The sequence below is a fragment of the Pantherophis guttatus genome, chromosome 6 (genome assembly GCF_059756535.1).
Source record: "Pantherophis guttatus breed Tessera chromosome 6, ASM5975653v1, whole genome shotgun sequence".
NCBI classification, from domain to species: Eukaryota; Metazoa; Chordata; class Lepidosauria; order Squamata; family Colubridae; genus Pantherophis; species Pantherophis guttatus.
The window spans coordinates 39,080,990-39,099,539 of record NC_142068.1 but is presented as its reverse complement, the minus strand read 5'-3'; the positions used below and the strand labels follow the sequence as shown (position 1 = coordinate 39,099,539).

At 39.9% G+C, this 18,550-nt stretch overlaps 1 protein-coding gene across 1 annotated transcript in view; it reads left to right on the top strand.

Annotated features, from left to right (window-relative positions):
• Nucleotides 1–18,241, top strand: part of SLCO2A1 (solute carrier organic anion transporter family member 2A1) — a 62,370-nt gene extending 44,129 nt beyond the window's left edge. Inside the window, exons 9-14 of the mRNA XM_034439582.3 lie at nucleotides 1,860–2,049; nucleotides 4,215–4,371; nucleotides 5,863–6,032; nucleotides 7,098–7,162; nucleotides 9,906–10,029; nucleotides 16,100–18,241. Of these exons, the coding sequence (XP_034295473.2) occupies nucleotides 1,860–2,049; nucleotides 4,215–4,371; nucleotides 5,863–6,032; nucleotides 7,098–7,162; nucleotides 9,906–10,029; nucleotides 16,100–16,220 (827 nt within the window). The 3' untranslated portion in view covers nucleotides 16,221–18,241. The remainder of the gene's footprint in view (nucleotides 1–1,859; nucleotides 2,050–4,214; nucleotides 4,372–5,862; nucleotides 6,033–7,097; nucleotides 7,163–9,905; nucleotides 10,030–16,099) is intronic.
• Nucleotides 18,242–18,550: the final 309 nt, after the last annotated feature.

Here is an 18,550-nt window from a genome sequence, read left to right as displayed (position 1 = left end):
AAAGCACTGGCTATTTAAACAGAGTGCTTAGGTAATTCTCCATATTCATTTCATCCAATAAGGCACCAGAGAGCAACCACAGTATTGAGCTTGAAAATCTAATCCGAGAAATTGGAAAGCATAGAAAAATTAGCAAATAATCTTCTGTGGGCTGCCAACAGTGTGCAAACAAATATCTGTTAACAAATTATCTGTTAACAACACTAAGTTGAGGGCAATGAAAATTAGTTAGAAGTTGAAGCACAACTTGATTTGATAAATCTTAAAACATGTCAGGATGAAACCATGCTTTTTTTTATATCTGCGTCAAAAATTCTCTCAACGAGAATATTGCTCTGAATGCATCTGCAGTAGAGTGGTTGCAGGTAACTTATCAAGCATTTCTACGCATTCTAGTTGCCAATCCATCCAAAATCCTTCCTTTTATACATATGTTTGTTATTTTGTTTAAAAAAATATAGTGGCTGTGCAACTTCACCTTTGAGGCCTGTATTGCTGCTGTAAATAGTTAAGAGGCACTTTGAATTAAATGGATAAAATACCTCAATATCGATAAAAGAAAATATTTCTAGCTCAGGGTTGAAATGAGGGATCTTTGGTGCTCACTCCTTCCTAGCACTGATCAGGTTACCTACTTTGGATAATGAAACACGTGCAAGAAAATAACCAACTTCAGAAAGCACCAAAGAACCCTGATAACCCAATATCCTTATGATAAATTAAACGTCCTCTATACATCAAATAGATACCGTGTAGGAGGTTAGAGCCTAGGGCTTTCTTGCTGTTGCTGTTACTGTGAAAAAAATAATTGGCTCAGTACTGCTCCTCTTTTGCCATGTGGCAGCAGTGAACTAGAACTCTTTTAATGAGAGGAGCATGTTCACTGTTTTCCCTATCATTGAGAATGTTATGTTGGAAGGAGACAATGTCATTTTCCCCCTGGCTTACATGCAAAGGTTGCCTGCACCTTACAGCAACCATTTGTACTCTTCCAAGTCACTTTTGAAGTGAAGAACATCAATATTTATCTATTCGTTTAAGTTTTATGAAGGAGGGGGGCGTAGGATTGAAGGTACTGCATGAATGTTTTAATTTGCAAAACCTTAAGGCCTCCATTTCACATCTTTAAAACAAAAATCCCTGCATGTATTTTCTCCTCCTTTGAAAAGAGTTAAAGAAAGAAGCTGTGGCCTAGAGGTGGAGCTCTTGCCTCACAATCAAGAGGTTGGGAGTTCGATCCTAGGTAGTGGCAGATGTAGGGTCTCCTGCTTGGACAGTGGGTTGGACTAGATGACCAGCCCTTCATTTGGGTTTCATAGGACTTTATTTGGGTTTTGACAAGCTAAAATGTTGGTTTGCCTCAGATTAACAGAGTTGGAAGGGACCTTGCAAACCAACAATTTAGCTCGTCAAAACCTAAATGAAGGGCTGGCATTTTTGCTTCATCAACTTCTAGTAATGTCATGAAAACAAGAACAACTATCTGAACTCTGGGAGGGCACAGTATTCTCTGCAAAAGAATTGCCTATTCCTGTGTTTGCAGTTGCCTTTCCTGTAGAAATTGTCTACCTTTGCTGGATTTTTAATGTGCAAGATGCAGGATTCTTTCAGTTGTATATGCAGAAAAAAAATCCCAATAAGAATTTCAAAGTGCAATAGCAGAATTGATTATCCGATCCTCGCAATAAAAATAAAGAATGTTTTTTTTATGCAAAAAGAACATGCAATCCTTTCTGCACCAATCTTAAGACTGATTCCATCTTGATTCCATCTCCATCAAGAGATTTTTGTCTTCAGTTGTGTAGCACTGTTTCCAATTGTTAAGGATTTGTAACTCGACTCCTTCCTTTCCTTTGTAGGATCTGTGAATTTACCTTCAGCTGCACTAGGGATGCTCTTTGGAGGGTTCATCATGAAACGTTTTGCTTTCTCACTCAAAACCATCCCACGTTTCACCATTGTGGTGTTACTTTTCTCCACCCTTTGTTATCTTCCACTCTTTTTTATGGGCTGCTCTTCACAGACCGTGGCTGGAATTCATCTGTCCAGGTAATACGCTCTACTCTTCTGGCAGTACTCTGTGGCAACTACCTGCAGAACATAGTGCTATAAAATCATGGCACAGAGATTTCTTTTTATCTTGAACTAGCTGAATACCCGTGCTCTGCTACGAAACAATGTGATCAGGCTTGATAAATCGACACTTACAGCTTGAAAATTAATGAGTAATTTATGATCGGCCTCTCCTCTACCCTTCTCTCCCTCAGGCTTGCCCCACAGAAGCCTATTGTATCCTATCCCCTGCTTGCTGCTGTGAAAGTAAAACTAAAACTGAAACTCCTCTCCTCTGCTTGTGTTTTGCATTTGGAACAGATTTCTTTTCAGGTGGGGAGGGGGCGTAGAACTCCTTAGCATCAGAGCGTGTTAATAATAATATAGGAAATACTAATGCTCTGATAGTCATTTCGAAAAATCCTTTCTTAGTGAGCACCTAGAAGCCAAGAGGAACATACATGGCAAATTTCAAGTTTGTAGGCTTTACGGTTCTGGAGATTTTGTGATGATGCATGAGTTGTATTTCGCTTTTATATATATAGATTGACAATTTCTCCTTGTCCCAGCCTTTAGATTTTTATTTCATTTTTTAAATTTTATTTTATTTATTTCATTCTTCTTTATCTAACAAATATGTTGACTGAGTTAAACGATAAACTCTGAAACGGATTCTTTAGCTAGTGTTTTGTTGTGGTTTTACTGTTTTTGCTATTCTGACTTATGTTTTCCAATGATGCTTACACATTTCCTTGCTGCATGTTATGGGGCTATATATCACTGGCACTGTGTGATATCTGGGATGAACTCTTCTCCATAGAGTGCTTATTCTGACTATCCATAATTAAATTATGGAATTAGGTGGAATTCCCACTATTTTAAATGGCTTTAAAAGATAAATAGAAGGAAAAGATAGCTGTCAGTTAGGATGGCTGTTGGTCTTCCCAATTCCAGGATATGAAGGCAGTTAATGCAAATTGCTTTGAAATAACCAGCAAGAGAGTTAGTGTCCATGCTCTGCCTGTGAATATCCCAGTAATTCCCATGGTAAACTACTCACTTGAATTTTTGGCCCAATTTAGTAGAGCTGTTCTTATATTATAATACTGCAAAAAGCTCCAAATTATGAATTTTGTCCCATTTTATAACCTTACTTGCTGTAGTTGTAAGTGAATCACTGTACTTGTTAAGTTAAGTAAGACGGTTGTTAAGTGAATCTGACTTCCCCATTGACTTTGCTTATTAGAAAGTCACAAAAGGTGATCACATAACTCTGGATACTGCAACCATCATAAATATGAACCAATTGCCAAACATCCAAATTTTGATCCCATGACTATGGGGATGCTGCAATGATCGTATGAAAAATAGTCATGTCACTTTTTTCAGTGCCATTGTAACTTCAAATGGTCACTAAACGAATGGCTGTAAATCGAGAACGTCCTGTATCAGTTTTCATTAACTCTTCCAAGAACCTGAGCATAGAGAAACTACAGTGATGGAAGTCTTATTCATTCAAAAGATTTTAAGCTCTTTCCCAGAAGAGTTTCAAGCAAATCCCAATATTTAGTAAGCATTTCCCCTGATATTTTAGAGAGATAAATGCTCACTAATAGTATGTATGTGTCAACTTGCAAATGCCACTTCACAGTATGATCTATGTTTATAATGAAAGTGGCTCCGCTCTTAGTTCTCGAGAAAGCTTAGATAATGTGTTCCATTGATTCATAATGTTAAATTGTCATTGGTCAGGAGTTCATAATTTTGGGGGAATGAGGGATCCAATTCAAAAAGAGATTTGTAAGAATGTGATTCTGCCTTGAGAATATACTTTTGCCTTAAGAAGCTTTTCCATTTTAATTCCAATATCATTTTGACATTTTCCCCCTTGGTTTCCACTTGATTTCTACTGACAGGCTTGTATTGGATAGATTATTTCGGGAATCAAATAAATTGCTCCCCAAATTATCTACACATGTTTGCGTATCTAATAATTATATATGATTTAACTAAACAATGTTAGCAATACTTTCAGACGGCAATAGGCCAAGGTTCAAGATGGCAAGAACCCAAAAATAACAGGCTGGGAATCACCAGTCCACTCAAGAAAACATATTTCACTCATTGGTTCCATGTTATTTTGTTTCCTTTTTTTCTGGCAGTACATCAAGTTCCCCAGAACAAGATCCATGTAACCTTCGTTGCTCCTGCTCAAAGTATCTCTTCCATCCAGTCTGCGGAGACAATGGTGTGGAGTACCTCTCTCCCTGTCATGCTGGCTGTACTGGTTTCTTCTCCAATTCTTCAACATCTGGAATTGTAAGAGGTTAAGGATGCAGAGTGGATTCAAATCTATCTAACACTCATCATATAGACAGGGTGGGAATATGGCCAAATCACTTATGGATAAGGAAGGCAATATGCCATGCATTCTGCAGGAATTTCAAGTGCTTTCTCCTTAATTATGGTGTTAAAGCAGGATTCAATACTCAGAATATATGCTTTTCATGCAGAGAATCTCAGTTTTAATTCTGATTATTTTAATTTAAAAAATATACTTCTCAAGAAAAAAATTGAAGAAATACCTGAATAATAAAAATACATGATTGGTAGTACAATAAGATGGCTTTACTAGTAGTATCAAAACAATACTAGCTTTTTAATGTCCCCCAGGTTTCATATGAGTCCTATTTATTTAAAAAGAATCAATTTCTTTAATATCTCATCACATCTATAATCACTCTCAAACAGAAGTAAACAATTTTTTTTCAGGCCAGGAGATACATTTAAATTTTGAGGGGTATGGTGAAAAGGGACGCTCCACTTAAAAATGGGTGAGGCCAGAACAAAGTTGATTTTGTTGCTTAAATTAAAATTTAGCATCAGATCAGTAAATTAAGTATTGTAAATATATTTATTGTCCATGTATTTAATCATTTCCTCCTCCTCGTAATAAAAATCACAGTATATAATAATTTTTGGATTCGAAAGCATACAAATACAAATAGATTAATAGGTACCACTTCAGTGAGAAGGTAAAAGCCTTCCAGTGTGCCTTTGGCCACTGAAATTGTCTTTGGACAATGCTGGCTCCCTCGGCCAAGAAACGGAGATGAGCACCATGCCCTAGAGTCAGACATGACTGACAGGGAAACCTTTACCTTTTTATAGGGCTGAGACCACAGATTTTATATTGATGTGCTAAACAGCCTTCTTATAATGTCTGATGTTTATTAATTGGGTTTTCATATATACTTCAAGAATTGCAGAATCTAAAATATGTTAGCTTTAGAAGTCCTGCTTTACTTTTAAAATTGCTTTTTGTGATCAAAGCTATTTGCTTAAGATGCAGTATCAGCACTGTACTTTTTAATTTATTTATCTACTTAGATATTTGTTTTTATTAATTCCTGCTCTAAAGTTTCAGAAAGTAGTTCACAAATGTAATATCAATATATAATTTGAAATGTGCATACAATGTCTATAAACTAGAGTAATACTACAACTAAACTCCCCTTTTCCTTCAAACGTATACTCACAATTCTCTCAGCAGCCAAACAGTGAATTGGGCAGGAAGTAATTAAGTCATGAATCACTGGCAACTGATTTATAGTGTATCAAACTATTTGCTAATTCAGTGTTGTACATTCTGACCAATTGGGCATTTAGGACAGAGGTTTTTTTTAACATTTGTACTTTTAGCTAGAAAAGCCAGGGATTGAACCTGAGTACTTCTGATTTTGATGCTTTACCATTGAGTTATGGTCTGATCTTGAAGTGAATTGATTTCCCTTCTTTTCTTTCAACTAGATCTACACAAATTGCTCCTGTATCTCCACCAAGAATGGACAATCTTCCGCAAAGACTGGATCTTGCTCTGTTAGCTGTGCCCATCTCTTGTTGCCTGTTATATTCATCATCTCATTTTCTGCATTGATTGCCTGTCTATCTCACAACCCTCTCTACATGATGGTGTTACGGTAAGAAGGAGCTAAGGCAGGGATGGGCAGCTTGGCTGTCTCAGGAATTCTGGGAGTTGAAGTCCCCAGGTTGTAAAAGGGCCACAGTTGCCCATCCTTGAGCTAAGGCATTAGTAGATCGTCCAATGCAATACATTAGTAATTTGTAATAAACACAGATGCCAACTGTAGCATAGCAATATGGAATCAAATAAAAGAAATCCTAAAACCTTGATATGCTTTCATACAGCTTTTCCCAATCTGTATGCTCTACTGATATTTGAATCGACTTCCAAAATTCCTGAACCAATATTTGCTGAAATGCCTTGAAATTGAAATCTAACCATCAGCAGGCCAGTCAGGTGCCTTCTAAAAGTAAGAGAGATTAAATTTCACCTGGTCTTATTTTACAAAGTGTAGAAAGTGTACTGCCACCAGAAATATTTTACTTTATATGCCCTTTTCAATTTTAACCCTCTTTTTATGTAACTAAATGACTAAATAACTAAACGGTTAAAGCCAAATGGGTCACTGAGCACCCAGACTTACGGTAGGAGGTCATATAATTAACCGCACAAAAAAAGGTAGTTCAGGCTTTGAACTGCCATGTCAGCAATGGACAATCCTGAATAGGATTTCACCTCACACAGCATCTGCTGGGACTCTGTATAAATGGGGCATAGTATCCTCTCCTCAGTGTGACTGCTGCGTCCCACATCAAACTGTAGATCACATTGTGACTGACTGTAAACTGAGCATATACCAGTCCAGTATCTGATTTTTAAAAAATATAAATGATGCTGCGCTTAAATGGCTAGATGACCTTGACATTGGTATTTCAACAGATAACTTTTTAACATTTATATTTTACTGTGTTTTATTAATCTAGGTGAAATGTTAATATATATTGCTACTCCATGTATGACATGCCATATGCTAAATAAATATGTAACTAATTCATTATAGCTGTTCCACAACCATTTATAATCATCATTAAGCTTTTTAGCTTTTCCCAGATCAGGAACAAATCATTGCTCTCCCTGTCTGGTTTTCTGACATACTTTATTGTATTTTGATTCTAAACAGAGTGGTGTCCCATGATGAAAAGTCTTTTGCTATTGGAGTCCAGTTCCTGTTGATGAGATTACTAGGTGAGTATCAGCAATCCTAGAATTATTTATAAAGCAATAACCTACACTGAACATAGTAGGGATTTGCATCTGCATATCAGTGGTGGGTTTTTACTACCGGTTTGGCGGGTGTGGCTTGGTGGGCTTGGCATGGCTTGGTGGGCATGGCAGGGGAAGGATACCGTAAAATCTCCATTCCCACCCCACTCCAGGGGAAGGTTACTGCAAAATCCCCATTTCCTCCCAATCAACTGGGACTTGGGAGGCAGAGAATAGATGTGGGCAGGGCCAGTCAGAATTTTTACTACCAGGTCTCTGAACTACACAAAATTTCCGCTACCGGTTCTCCGGAACTGGTCAGAACCTGCTTAAATCCACCTCTGCTACATATACATGCAAAGGTTGGTAATACTATTTGAAGGTTTTTATCAGAAATGTGCACAGGTAGTCCTCAATTTACAACCACAATTGGGCCCAAAATTTATGTTGCTAAGTGAGAAATTGGTTAGGTGAGTCACTGCAGTTGTTAAATTAGTAACACAGTTGTTAAGTGAATCTGGTTTCCTCATTGACTTTGCTTGTCAGAAGGTCACAAAAGGTGATCACATGACCCCAGGGCCGTCATAAATATGAACCAGTTACCAAGCATCCGAATGTAAATCACATGACCATGGGGATGCTGCAACGGTCATAAGTGTGAGAAATGGTCATAAGTCACTTTTTTCAGTGCCGTTGTAATTTCAAGTGGTCATTAAGTGAACTGTTGTAAATCGAGGACTACCTGTAGTTACTATGGTCTTCCAGGTAAGATGAACTAAGGATTATAAAAAAAAAAAAAAAGAGGGGGGAGAGCAGGACAGAAACATTGTAGGAGTTAAATCTGATTTTTTTCCCCAAGGAGAATTTTTTTAAAATGAGGATTGAGAAACTTCTGTCCACCAGATGTATTGGGTTCAATAGACTCAAAAAATTGCAAGGGCCCATTTAGGCCATTACGTTCAACCCTCTATTTAGTACAAGAATCCAAATTAAAGAATTCCAGAAAATTGGATGGCTAGCCATATGCTTGCAATTATCAGGTAAAAGGGAGTTCTCTGTACAGTTCGTTCCATAACTGAACTGCATTTAGTGTAAGAAAATCAGCCACAATGAAGAGCATAAATTCCATACTCTAGTTCAGTGTTTCCCAAAGTGTGGTACGCGTACCCTCAGGGGTACTGGAAGAGTTTGGTGGGGATACGCGTTGCACCGGAATTTGGTGGGGATCACGTGGGATCCACTGCACCATGCTTAGCTGCGCCCACAGAACAAGGAAAGAAATAGGCGCGTATCGCAGTTTTTACATGGGAACTGGGGCCATCGTACATCGTATCGCAACTCATTATGGCGGGAACTTCTGCGCATCCTTCGCGCAGCTCGGGTTCGGCCATTTTTAAACTGAGGGAACATTAACAGTTGACGTTGAGCCGCGGAGCTGTTTAAACGCCGGAGAATTGCAGTGTTATCTAAGTGTTTCCCAAAGTGTGCTACGCGTACTCCCAGGGGTACCATATGTTTTTTATGAGGGGTACTCAGCATTACGAAAATTATAGAAGGGGTACACATATGTCAAAAGTTTGGGAAACACTCTTCTAGTTTGAAGACATGACATTTAGTTCAGAACAGGACTTCTCATTCTCTAGATGTTGTTGGGCTGCATTTTCCTTCAAATGCAATCAAAGTCACTGTAAAGTTGAACAGCCTTAGAAATTCAGTTATCTAAATACCAGTGTCTAGCTTAACAGTCAGAACTCCAATAATGAGAACTGGATTCGAATCACATTTGGATAATTCTTCTCCCCCATTTCACACACGTATAACACGTATACCCAGGACAATCCCAGTAACCAATCCTTAAGTAAGTTCTCCTTTTCTTTGCTATGCTGAATATAAGGGTGTGGCCAAGTATAGATTTGGGATTGCTAAGAAAAGAGCCAAAGACTTATTGAAAACAGTGTGCTCTAAATGGAGAAGATGACGACTCAGAAATTCATTGGCTAGATGTACATATTGCACTTAGCTGTAATAAGGCTTCTTTATAAAATATTTTATTTGCCTTTAATCAACAAATAAAGGAGAAGAAATTAGCTAAACACAAATTTTAATAATCCAAAAACAAAGAAAAAGAATAAATCAAAAATTGAAAACAATGGATGTTTTGATGAACTGAAGTTTTAAACAATAAATGAGAATTTAATGACACAAAAGCATACCGATTGTACTTCCCATAATATTGGTAAAAACTTTATTCGTATGCAAAGGTGCACAAATGTCTTCCTCCCAGGGTTTAAATCAGGTGTAGATTATCTTAAATCCATTGTTCTTCGTATTTCAGTACATTTCACATTTCTTAAATATAATTTCAGATAAGGGAATAATTTTCATTTGCTATTGGATTTGGAGAAATTTACTGTTTTGTTTCAATGTTACTGTTTTGTTTTACTGTAATTTCAAATCAAAATAGAGAACGATATCAACAAAGTGTGATCTTTCATATCCTTGAAAATATAATATGAACTGTTACATTAAATTAATTGTAATCTGGATCCAATATTGATTCAGATGATTCCTTGATTATTTTTCCCTTGGAAGAGATATAACTAAAAGATAAAAGGGTTTTGTTGAGTAGGCCCATTGGGATTTTTGTGAAGGTGAAAAATGTGTAGTGTTGTGTACTTGGCTGTGAAATACTAGTAGGTTTTTTCCCCCTTTCTTTCTTTTCAAGCCTGGCTGCCAGCTCCTACCCTCTTTGGCATCCTGATTGACTCTTCCTGCATATGGTGGAAGAAAGTCTGCAACCGTAAGAGTGGAGCCTGCCATTATTATAACAATAGCTTCTTCCGCAGCAGGTAAGAGATGGGAATAGTAATAGTTTTCTGTGTGAATTAGACAAGGGATTTTCTTATCTGGGGTAGATAGTTAGAACTGATAGACAGTTGCCTTCTATAAATCATATCATAAAGCTAGTATTTACAGGGCCCTTCAAAAATGCTGACATCCATTAATATAGTAGTAGTAGTAGTAGTAGTAGTAGTAGTAGTAGTAATATCTGCAGCATAATCTAATGTAGTAATTTGTCCAATATTTTCTGTATTGTGCTTAGCAATCAGGGTACAAGTCTGCAAGATGAAAAATTAATAATTACAAAGCTTAAAGCAATAGCAGGACAATCTTCTGTTCATAATGTGGCTTTGTTCTGGTTCTCTCTTAAAAGACTTTGATGCAGTTATCTCTGCATCTGACTATGTATGAACAAAGGTGGTCGATGCCTGAATCTTCTTGGCTCTTCTTTCTTATGTTTAGCCCACCCACCCCCCCTTCCACCTACCCACCCGTGCTTTGATTGTTGCTCCACCTATGCATCTGAATCGGCTGAATCTGAAGGCTGTTGTTGTTGTTTAATCAGCTTAAGAAATGTACTATTTTGGGGGAGACAGACTTATTTATACTCCTGGAGCCTAATGTGTGAATGTCTTGGCATTCCTTTACAAACCACTTAGGATTTTTATATACATGCACACAAAATCGTTTGAGAATACTTGTTTTGACTTGGTTTTTGAGGAGAAGGTAAATTCCCAGGAATTGCCCCATTCCTTTTTCTCAGAACTTTTGCCATGTGCCTCTTCTGTAAGCATAATCTCCTTATATCACTCTTCTGAGAGGAACACCCCCCCCCGCCCATCCTAATGCAAAAATACTGCTGTCTTCTCAAAAGTGCCGTCTTTTTCACTTACTTTTAAGCACATTTGTTGCAGGCTTCAGGGAAAATATATGAACTCCCATTTTAGTGTATTTTACTGGGTCTAGGAAGACCCACATGCATATTCCTATTTGAAGTTAGAGTTTACTGGGTGACTTTTGCCAGTCAGTCACCCTGTGCTCAAAATGTCTGGTAGGGTTATTGAATAAAATGAGAGAAGGCCACCCGTCCTGTCCTCCTGCATGATTTTGAAATACATTGGCTTTTGGGGGAAATGTTTGTGTATCAAATGCTATAGGAAAGTTATGTGCATTATGAACATGAACTAGCTGTGGCTATTCATCACTGAATAACTATTTCCAGGACAGGCCCTTTAAGGACGTTAGGAAAGTATAGTCTCAAAGATTTAATTTGAGGATGAGGACTTCTTCCCTTTGATCCTCAGGCTTCTGCCATCTACAAGGGAAGCAAGCTCCTGCGGTACAGAGCACTTACAAAGAAGAACCTCAATAGAGAATTTGACTAACACAAATAAATAAGAAAAAATGGAATGCATCTTGCCAGGAAATCCCCAGTAATGTTCTATGTCTCAAGAGCAGGGATATACTGTATACCCTTTCTGCCCTTGATTCATGCCTGCCTCTGGCTAGGTGAAGTTAAGAAAACAAGCTTGGCTGTCAGTGCATTAGCAATTTCCTCCTTGGGATGCAGATGGGTTGAGCTTTCCTTCCATCCCACCAAACAAGACTCCAGTAACCCCGACATTAGTAAAGCTTTGAGACTTTAATCAGTAACAAAGGAAGTCTTTTCAGTGGCCCTTTGGCATCTCTTACTACATTCTGCAGTGACTGTTCTGTTGGTGCGTCAGGAGATTCACCTCACAAGGAATCTCAGATATTTCCTAGCATACCAGCTGTGGGAGTGAATTAAGCATCCATTGAGTATAGCCTTAGCCAAGATCCTGATTTTCAATTTGTCCCTTCATTCTTCCTCCCAAGGAACAACTAGGAGGTGGAGGTGACTTCCCTTCCTAGAATAGAGCAGTTAACGGGGGCTAACTGAATGGGGAACAAATAGTAATGCACAGTTCCACAGCTACTCAGGGTGCAGGCCCTTGAGTCAAAGCCATTGGTAGAGGAGCTCTCCAACCTGCTGCCTCCAGATGGGACATGAATGGTCAGAAATCTATGGCTTGCAGTTCCAACACATGTAGTGGTACCAATCTATACATAATGGAAATTGGAGACTCATATCATTGGTGGCTGAGAAGATTGTAATATGGATTCAAGGAAGGAAGGAATTTTATCTTAAAATGAAAATAAAATGGAAACCAGTCTGGGGCAAGCATATTCCTGCCTTTATAATTATAAATCATTAACTTGGCTTGCACATCTTATGATCTCCAGACAGCAGAAAATATTTGGGCATACTGAATCACACTTACTAACCCTTATCTGCCATGATAGGAACTGCTTCACTGAGTAACTATGAATTCCTCACCTCTATAGTATTGCTGCTATCTTATAACCTCATTTTTTTTTCTTTTTGAAAAATCATATGACTAGGAGTTATCTGGAAGTTCAGGACAGCTTGATCCTGGAAGACTTGTTACGCCAGCCAGGTGTAACATTCCGCTTCATAAAATGATTGAAAAATTACTATTTATCTCCACCTCTTTGTTAATTCTCCAAAAGAAATATTACTTGTGGAAATGTGCCCGCCAGGTTTCCATGCATTCCATCAGCCAAGGACTCAGGGAAGGGTTGGGGGAGTGGCAGCAATCATTAGAGAAAGTCTTTGCCCGAGGGAGGCCACTGTTCCTCAGATAGCCGGATGTGAATCCCTCCTTGTGAAGTGGGGTCAGGGGATTCAGATGGGCCTACAGATTGCGTACCTGGCTCCCTGCCACGTAACAGCGGTCCTGCCTGAGCTGCTCGACATTATAGCCGGGGTGACGGTGGAAACCCCCAGACTTATTGTTATGGGGGATTTTAACCTGCCATCCGCTGATGAGATGTTGGAGATGGCTCGAGAGTTCATGGCTTCCATGACGGCCATGGACCTGACCCAGGTAGTTCAAGGCCCCACCCACTTGGGGAATCACACTCTGGACTTGATTTTTGTCTCTGATCAGTGGCTGAATGATCTAAGAATAGGGGATATAGACATCAAGCCCTTGTCATGGTCTGATCATTCTCTCCTTCACATGGACTTTCAAGTCACTTCCTCCCACCGCAGGGAGACGGAACCAACCAAATGGTTCCGTCCCAGGCGCCTGATGGACCCCGAAAGGTTCCTGATGGAGCTTGGGCCATTTCCTGAGACTCTGGCTCACGATTCGACTGAGGACCTGGTGGTCGCCTGGGACAGGGCGGCTACTGCGGCCTTGGATCGCGTCGTGCCTTTGCGGCCTCTGACCCGATGCCAATCTCGTCTAGCTCCTTGGTTTTCCGAGGAGCTGAGAGAGATGAAACATCGGAAAAGACGCTTGGAAAGCGATTGGAGGACAAGCCGATCTGAATCTGACCGAACACAGGTGAGATCTTATATTAAGACCTACCTAGTGGCGATAAGAGTGGCGAAGTCTAGCTACTTCTCCGCTCTTATTGCATCTGCAGAGAACCGCCCAGCCGCGCTGTTTAGGGTGACCCACTCCCTACTTCAGGTGGGGGTACGGGAAGATCCCTTAAAGGGTCGAGCTGAGGATTTTGTACAATTCCTGCATGATAAAGTTGCTCAGATTCGGGAAGGCCTGGACTCCAATTGGGTAGATCCAGGGGAGGAGACAGGGGCAGGTCTTGAGAGCGTTATCTGGGAAGAGTTTGACTCTGTGACTCCTGAGGACGTGGACAGGATTCTGGGCAAGCTTAACGCTGCCACATGTTTATTGGACCCGTGTCCCTCCTGGTTGGTACTGGCCTCCCGGGAGGTTACACGAGGCTGGCTCCAGGGGATTATAAATGCTTCTCTGAGTGAGGGTGTCTTTCCCGCTGCCTTGAAAGAGGCGGTTGTGAAGGCCCTCCTCAAGAAGCCTTCCCTGGACCCAGCTATATTATCAAATTATCGTCCAGTCTCCAATCTTCGCTTTGTTGCGAAGGTTGTTGAGAGTGTGGTGGCGCGACAACTACCCCGATACCTGGATGAAGTTGTCTATCTGGATCTGTTCCAGTCGGGCTTCAGGTCACGATACAGCACGGAAACGGCATTGGTCGCGTTGGTGGATGATCTCTGGAGGGCTCGGGACAGAGGTTGCTCCTCTATCCTGGTCGTATTAGATCTCTCAGTGGCTTTTGATACCATCGACCATGGTATCTTACTGCACCGACTAGAGGGGTTAGGAATAGGGGGCACCGTGCTTCGGTGGTTCTCCTCCTACCTCTCTGACCGTTTGCAGTTTGTGTTGGCAGGGGGGCAGAGGTCGACCTCGAGGCACCTTATTTGTGGAGTGCCGCCAGGGTCAGTCCTCTCACCCCTTCTGTTCAACATTTATGTAAAACCGCTAGGCGAGATCATCCGTGGTTTTGGGGTGAGTGTTCATCAGTATGCTGATGACACACAGCTATACATCTCCACCCCAGACCACCCCAATGATGCCCTTGCTGTGATGTCCCGTTGCCTGGAGGCCGTGCGGATCTGGATGGGGAGAAACAAGCTCAGACTCAACCCCTCCAAGACCGAGTGGCTGTGGCTTCCGGCGTCCCGGTATAGTCAGCTGGTACCATCACTGACAATAGGGGATGAGATCTTGCTCCCCACAGAGAGGGCCCGCAATTTGGGTGTCCTCCTGGATTCACGGCTATCTTTAGAAGATCATTTGACGGCCGTGGCCAGGGGTGCCTTTTATCAGGTTCGCCTGATCCGCCAGTTGCGTCCCTTTCTGGATCGGGATGCCTTGCGCATGGTCACTCATGCCCTAGTTACCTCCCGTATGGACTACTGTAATGCTCTCTACATGGGGCTCCCCTTGAAAAGCACCCGGAGGCTCCAACTGGTCCAGAACGTAGCCGCGCGGGTGATTATGGGCGCAGCTCGTTACGCCCATGTAACACCTCTCCTATGCGAGCTGCACTGGCTCCTGGTGGTCTTCCGGGTGCGATTCAAGGTGTTATTTATCACCTTTAAAGCGCTCCATGGCTTAGGACCTGGGTACCTACGAGACCATCTTTTGCCACCAATAGCCTCCCACCGACCAGTTCGTTCTCACAGGGAGGGACTACTCAGGGTACCGTCAGTCAAATTATGTCGAATGGCGACTCCCAGGGGGAGGGCCTTCTCTGTGAGGGCTCCAACCCTTTGGAATGAACTGCCCCCGGAGATACGGAATATCCCTGATCTCCGTGCTTTCCGCCGTGCCCTCAAGACCCTGATGTTCCAACAGGTGGGGCTAAACATATGAACATGTGAATGATTTTTTAAATGTGATCTAATTCTGGGTTTTATTTAATTGACCAAACTAAGTAATAATTTTAATTAGCAATTTTATGATGTTTGTGTGTCTATATTTTTCTTGACTGTACAGTGCCTTGAGTCCTACGGGAGAAAGGCAGTATAAAAATATAATTAATTAATTAACTAATTAACTAATAAATAAATAAATAAATAAATAAATCTGTTTTTTGTCCCTTAAAGAGGAGTTTCCCCCCCCCTTCTGCTTTCTTTTCTTGACAACATAGAATTACATAGAATAACAGGTTTGGAAGGGACCTTGGAGGTCTTTCAGTCTGACCCCCTGCTCAAACAGGAGACCTTGTACTATTCAAGACAAGTGGCTGTCCAGTGTCTCCTTGATAACTTCCAGTGATGGGGCACTTACAATTTCTGGAGCAAGCCATTCCACTGGATTAATTGTTCTCACTGTCAAAACTCACACCCAGTTCTGGAATTTCAATTTTCATAGAAACTGAAATTCATATTTCTGCATTCAGATCTGACTTGAATCATTTTGGAAGTGTACAGAGCTTAAAACAGAGCATTTTGAAACACTTAAAAAAATTATTGAAATAGCCAGTTTCAGTGAAACATTTGCTTTGTACTCGGGTAACTGTTTGGAGTTCAAAACATTTTGTTTCAAATTCAGCATTGGTTAGTTTAATATGTTTTGCAAATGACTCATTTTTTCTCAGTCATTCAGAAAAGTTTTATTATTGCATCTCTACAAATGTGGTAAGTTGCATTTCAAAAGAAATGATCTCTCTCTTTCTCTCTCTTTATTATTCCAGGTACTTAGGCCTCCAAGTTAGCTACAAAATTATTGGCATTCTGCTATTATCTTTCCTCAGCTGGAAGCTGACCAGGAACAAGCAATACAATATGCAAGATAAAGCTGTTCACCCAGAATAGCTCTACACTACAACAAGACCTGCTTCAAGCATCATTTTGTATGATGATTAAATTTACTTATTAACTTGGCCTTTGTGCCTTTTATTTTATTTTTATTTTTTTACAATACAGGCACCATTTTATATTCGCAGCTGAACTTGAACAGTTTCTGCTGCATGTAGTCCAGCTAAAAGAACATATTTGTATTGGGGAACAGAGATCACACAGCCAACTCATCTCATTGAGAGGCATTGAAATGAACACCTACAGCCAGCAAAAGAGAACCTCCCCCCTTGGCTACAGTGGTAGAGGCATCTTCAAGACTGGGCCAGAGATGTACAGATGTTTGGAAGACAACGGGTTCTCTTGCTTTTATGTCAAAACAATGGAGATGGCAAGTGAAAACTGTTACACTGAAAAGAATCGTATGAGTCACTTAAAAGTTGCTAGCAGGGGGAAACCATCCAATTTGGCTATGGGGTCTTAGACTGTTCTACTCAATCAACTTTGACGCATTATCCAGGCTTGCCAAAGGGACGGGACCAAGGGAGAAGCAATCTCAACTTGTCTGCCCTCTCTCATGCCTTTGCTTCTTCCTTTACTTCCTTCACTATACAGGCCAGAATGGATAAAAATCCCAGTCGATGTATAAAGTTGGTTGTTATGACATGTACACTTTTAAATAAAAAAAACTTTTTTCTAGTTCGTTCTTACTGTTTTTTTACTGGCAGATTTTGAAGAAGCCACTTTTTCCAATATTTTCCCTGCCTTTGAGCCTTCTGGTTGCTAGAGGCATATATGTGTTTGACTTTGGAATTTTTTGACATGGTACTAATCCAAATTTTAATTCTATGAATATTTTTAGTCAAGGGACAGCTTTCAATTACAGTAATGAAAATCTATGCTATTTCATCAAGAAATACATTTCTCATGTTACTTTCTCTTTAACTTAAAACTTGTTATTTTGGTCTTTCCCTCACTTCCCAAAACTGAAGAGTACTTGGGGAGACAAAAAGATAAAGTAACAGTAACAGTGTTGGAAGGGAGCTTGGAGGTCATCTAATCCAACCCGCTGCTCACGCATGAGACCTGTACTAGGGATTCGAACTGCCGAACTGCTGACCTTTCTGATCGACAAGCTCAGTGTCTTAGCCACTGAGCCAAGTCTGTTAAGTTTCTTAAATCTAAAACCACTAATATGCTGTTTAGTTTATGCGGCATTATATTTGCTTGAGATTTGACTCACTTATCACAGTGAGTGTTCTATTCTCTATTCTGCTTGAGGACACTAAAGAGCAAGATGCAAATAAACGACTGGATTAATAAACTGATTAGGAAGCATGCCTTAAAGAGAGCGGTGCACAATTGGGGAACAACTGCACATGTTTACAAAACTATAAAGTTTGAGGAAAGTGTAGGTCATTTTCCAGCTCCATAAATATGGTGGTTCCTTCAAACCTTTGTTTGTTTTTTAATATCTGCATTAAAAAAAAACTTACCACAAAGAAATGTTGTACCACCACCTAGTGGCACATTGATTTATGACAGTTATATTTTGTTATGCTTAACATTCAGAGTTGTTTTCTTATACTGCGTGCCAAAACTGAGCAATAGAGCAATTTAAAGTACAGCTTGTTTTTTTGCTGATTTTTGGTTTTATGAACAATAAGAAAATGAAATACATATTGTAAACAGAGCCAGTGAGAGAAAACCACATGAGTCATTTTAACTTGCAAGGCATAAGAAGATGTAATTTTAAGCGTTGGGTTGGCAATGGGAGTTTAAACATTATTCAGTTGTTCAGTTGACCCAAACAACGCCCCCACCCCACCTCATTTCTAGTTTCTACTAAGTTTAACATTTATTTGGGAACCCTATGATGGCAAAATAAAATAGTACAATTTGGATAGGAAAATGGTTTGGAGAGCTATATGTGTTTTTATGTCCAAGTGTACAGTACCATTCCTTCTGCTGCTATTGTAAACACACACATGTACAACATACACTTTTGATATACATAATAAATTTGTTTTCAAAGCAAAGTTGAGTAGTTAATTATTGCATGTTTTATATGTTGCAAAATCCATATATCTGAAAACCATAAAGAAAATTTTGACATTTGAAAGGAAAGTTAAATAGTTTTCAGTTTAATAAATATATGAAACTACTAATAATTTGCCACGTTTTCAGGGTTCTAAAACTGCATCTAAAGCATTCTTTCAGCCACCGCTTATAAGTCTAGCATTGCGCCTTCAGCCCAATCTTCTGTGTTTTTACAACATGTCTAAAACACATTTTTAAAAAGCAAACTAATTTTATTGCAATAGAAGTAAAAAATGTTCCTTGTAACT